Source organism: Spinacia oleracea, chromosome 1 (genome assembly GCF_020520425.1).
Source record: "Spinacia oleracea cultivar Varoflay chromosome 1, BTI_SOV_V1, whole genome shotgun sequence".
NCBI lineage: Eukaryota > Viridiplantae > Streptophyta > Magnoliopsida > Caryophyllales > Amaranthaceae > Spinacia > Spinacia oleracea.
This window is the reverse complement of record NC_079487.1, coordinates 105219208-105223108: the sequence shown is the minus strand read 5'-3', so window position 1 is coordinate 105223108 and position 3901 is coordinate 105219208. Positions and strand designations below refer to the sequence as shown.

At 31.4% G+C, this 3901-nt stretch overlaps 1 protein-coding gene across 1 annotated transcript; it reads left to right on the top strand.

Moving 5' to 3' along the window:
• Positions 1 to 832: 832 nt before the first annotated feature.
• Positions 833 to 3664, top strand: LOC110780115 (probable WRKY transcription factor 40). The gene is made up of 4 exons (XM_021984543.2): positions 833 to 1084; positions 1187 to 1516; positions 1664 to 1780; positions 3091 to 3664. Exons 1-4 carry the CDS (start codon positions 977 to 979, stop codon positions 3460 to 3462), a joined length of 927 nt encoding a protein of 308 aa, XP_021840235.1. The 5' UTR covers positions 833 to 976; the 3' UTR covers positions 3463 to 3664.
• Positions 3665 to 3901: the final 237 nt, after the last annotated feature.

Genomic DNA, 3901 nt, shown 5'->3' with positions numbered 1-3901 from the left:
TAACTAATAACACAAAAATCATAACTTGTAAACGAAATCTATAATTATTAATCCAATATCATAACTATGTAGTACTCCGTATTAGACTTTTAGTAACCATATTGTTTTTAGATTCAATTCATCTCAATAATTATTTTCCAAAATATCAACTTTATTAGTTGTAATGCTTATTACTATGTAACTGAGAACCTACGATATTAATGGTCAAAGTCATATATTGCCAAACGTAAAAGTCAAATTACTGTAGTACTCCGTACTTTAGATTTGTATAACTATTAACTCATCAAGTACCTTTTCCAAAAATATTAAGTGGGAAAAAACGTTGGAAAAAAACGTAGATTGACCAAGTATTATTTCTACTTGACTTTCAAACACGTCTTGAATACGGGATAGAAAGCACAAATTGATGTCTTCTTCATTGTTCACTACTTGTCCCATACAATTGCAATATGAATTCACAAATTCTTATTTACAATGGGTGTACAATAAATATTGTACACCGGAGTAAAAGTTGGCTCAAAATGCTTAAAAGTTACATTTATATATGTAAAAGTTATCTATTTTTTAATGACAACTTTTTTCATTTGAATAAAAATTATTTCTTCAAAATCACTAATAATGTATAAATTAATCATTTAACCCTTTAAAATGTTTATCTATCCACTTTTTAATTTTATAATATAAAAGTTACAGAAAAATAGGTTAAAGTTACGAAAAACTGCATAAAAGTTATCTTGGTGTACAATAAATTTATTGTACACCTTGTGCGCGCAAGACCTTTTGATATTAATTTGTATTTATAAATAAAACCCATTTCCAAAATTCTTTAAGAAAGTTGTACACTATTTCCTTAAGAGTTTACTAGTCAATTTTATTATAACTTCCTCCAACTATAAAGTCTCCAACAAAGTGGCTACAACCCCATTCACATTAATTCCAATTTAATTCAAGTTAGCTCAACATTATTTCCCCTTTAATGGAGTCATCATCTAATTTGGTTCTTGACACTTCTCTTGGGTTCAATCTTAACCTTAATCTTTGTCACAATCCGGAAATCTTCGATGACAAAACACAGGTGGACGAGGTTAGTCATTCATAAAATTTCATAAAAAAAAAAAACACTTCATTTGTATTTAAACATCGTGTTTTTAACTGTCGATCACTTTTTTTGTCAATTTATAAACAGAGAAAAAGTGGGAATTTAGAAGAGGAGTTGAACAGGATGAACATAGAGAATAAGAAGCTGACAAAAATGTTGGCATCCATGTGTAAGAATTACAGTATGCTGCAAAATCAGTTGATTGGTTTGATTAGTCCGACGTCGAAAGGCGAAAATGAAGATCAGAATCCAAGGAAGAGGAAGTTTATTGAAGCTGTGGAGTGTGGAATACAGGGGAACACAGAACAGAGTTGTATTAGCTACGATGATTCATTCAAAAGAGTAACTCTTCTTAGCAGCAAGCCTAAGATCACTAATAAAATGTTGATTCGGACCGATAAATCGGATATTAGCTTGGTATGTCTATAATATTTATGCATAATTCTTAGCTTGATCACATGAAATGATCATAGTTTATGGTAATTAGCAATGATGATTATGATTAGGATTGATTAAGAGATTGTTAATACTAATTATGTCATGGGATTTTGTTGTTAATTTTAGGTGGTGAAAGATGGATATCAATGGAGGAAATATGGGCAGAAAGTGACGAGGGATAATCCATCTCCTAGAGCTTACTATAAATGTGCTAATGCTCCTGAATGTCAAGTCAAAAAGAAGGTACTTGCGCTCTCTCTATCTCTTCTCATGGGCCAATTTTATTAATCCATGTTCACATTTTACGTCTAATTTTACAATAATAAAGTAAATTTTGGCTATGAGACAATGAAAAAGTGATCGAGAGAGTATTCTCTCTGCCCCTTAATATTCGCACCAATTTGACCGGTGCGGAGTTTAACATACTTGAATTGACTTATTATTAATTTAATGGGGGTAGTTGATAGTGAGTTATTTTTTTAATATAGTTAGTGTAAAATGCGTAAAGGTAAGTGAAGGTGTGAATTTTTAAATGATTTTGTATAGGGAGTGGGTTAGTAGGTAAGTGTGAGAAATAATATAATATTGATAAAAATTATCAATTTATAGAAGCGGTGCAAACATTAAGGGATGACCCGAAAAAAAAGCGGTGCGAATATTGTCACGGAGGGAGTATATTATAACATTTGACACTATTATTTTTAAGATTTCTATTCAATTAAAAAGTCACGCGACTTTGAAAATAAAACTCGACACACCAATGAAAAGTCTACGTAGTAAATCACAAGTGGAAACTTTGGGATAAAACGGGTGTATAATACTGAAGACAATCAAAAGTCTTGATTGGAAATTTAGGATAAACGAGTGTTAAGTTAGCTCATAAAACCACTTTAACCTACCTTATATTTGTCCTACCCTAAAACTATGAGCGTCTTTAATTAAAGTCTCTCTAGATCAAGGCATGGGAAAGTACAAATTGTTCACTAGCTCCACCTTAACTGCCCTAAAAAGTCAACGTTGCCATTTGATTTGCTCCTTTTTTGTTCCAAACTTGTTCCCTTTTCCTTTAAGGTTTTGTTGACTAAGCTTTGAAATATAATCCATGGCTACCAAAATCTTCATCATCACTAATTAAGACACTGCATTTTAGTCTAGAAGTGATATACTCAAACATTTACTTAGTCTTTTCTTCTTGCTAAATCAACAACTTTCCGCAGCTTTTTTAGAAAAAAATTGTGTTATATAAATCATCTTGATGTATACATTAAGACGGGTTCAGAAACCTGGAGGGATAGTGACGGAACAAGAACTTTTATCAAATGGTTTCAAATCAAATTTAAAGTACCAACTATATATAAGCACAAGAGATCACCACTATGCCCTCTTAAAACTTAAAACTACCACCACAATATTGACTTAAAAGTACAACCCTAAGTGCTGTATATACTACGTATCATTATCGTTAAAAGTTAAAACAATCTATTAGAACATGTTTTATTAGTCCTTGATCATATCTCATTAAATCATTTTTGGTATATATGTAAAAAAAACAGGTGCAAAGAAGTGCAGATGATCCATCCATCTTGGTAGCAACATATGAAGGAGAACACAATCATCCTCAACCAAATTCAAGGGATCATTTAGATCAACAAGTGGTATTAAGCTCAAGTCAATCAGTAAATAATAATACTAATAATGTTATAAGATCTCCTAATACATTAAACCTTGATATGATCAACCATAATTATCCCAATAACATGGAGAAGACGGTCGACTACAACGACGTCGACACGAAAGCGTTGCAGAGATTACTTGTAGAACAAATGGCTTCTTCATTGACAAAAGATCCTTCTTTTACTTCTGCATTAGCTGCTGCCATTTCTGGAAAAATATCGAACAATGCTTATACTCAGAGATGGTTATAAATTATAATTAGGGTATTAATTAGAATTTGTGTACGTAGTTTTTAGTTGTCCCGTACGGAGTCTCATTTATAAGTTGATCGTGTTACAACAATTTTCCTTTTTTACATTTATTTTTGGACATATTTACGGAGTAATAAATATATAAATAAAAAGGGGAATGAAATGTAGATCAATCTTACGATTGACCTAATTCCAAATACAATCTTTGAAAGTTTGAGAACTTCAAATTAAACTTCTTTTTCAATTGCATGTGTTTAGGGATCATAATATCATATGTCTGAGGAATCTCACTCTTGTTCTCAAATACACCTAGAATTAGGCGCGCTCGTAGTATTTTATAAGAAAACACCTAATTTCCGACCGTCTAATTTAGGTTGACTTATAGAACACGTGGAAGTTACCACTACAAAAAATTGTACCATTAACGATGGAAAATCTC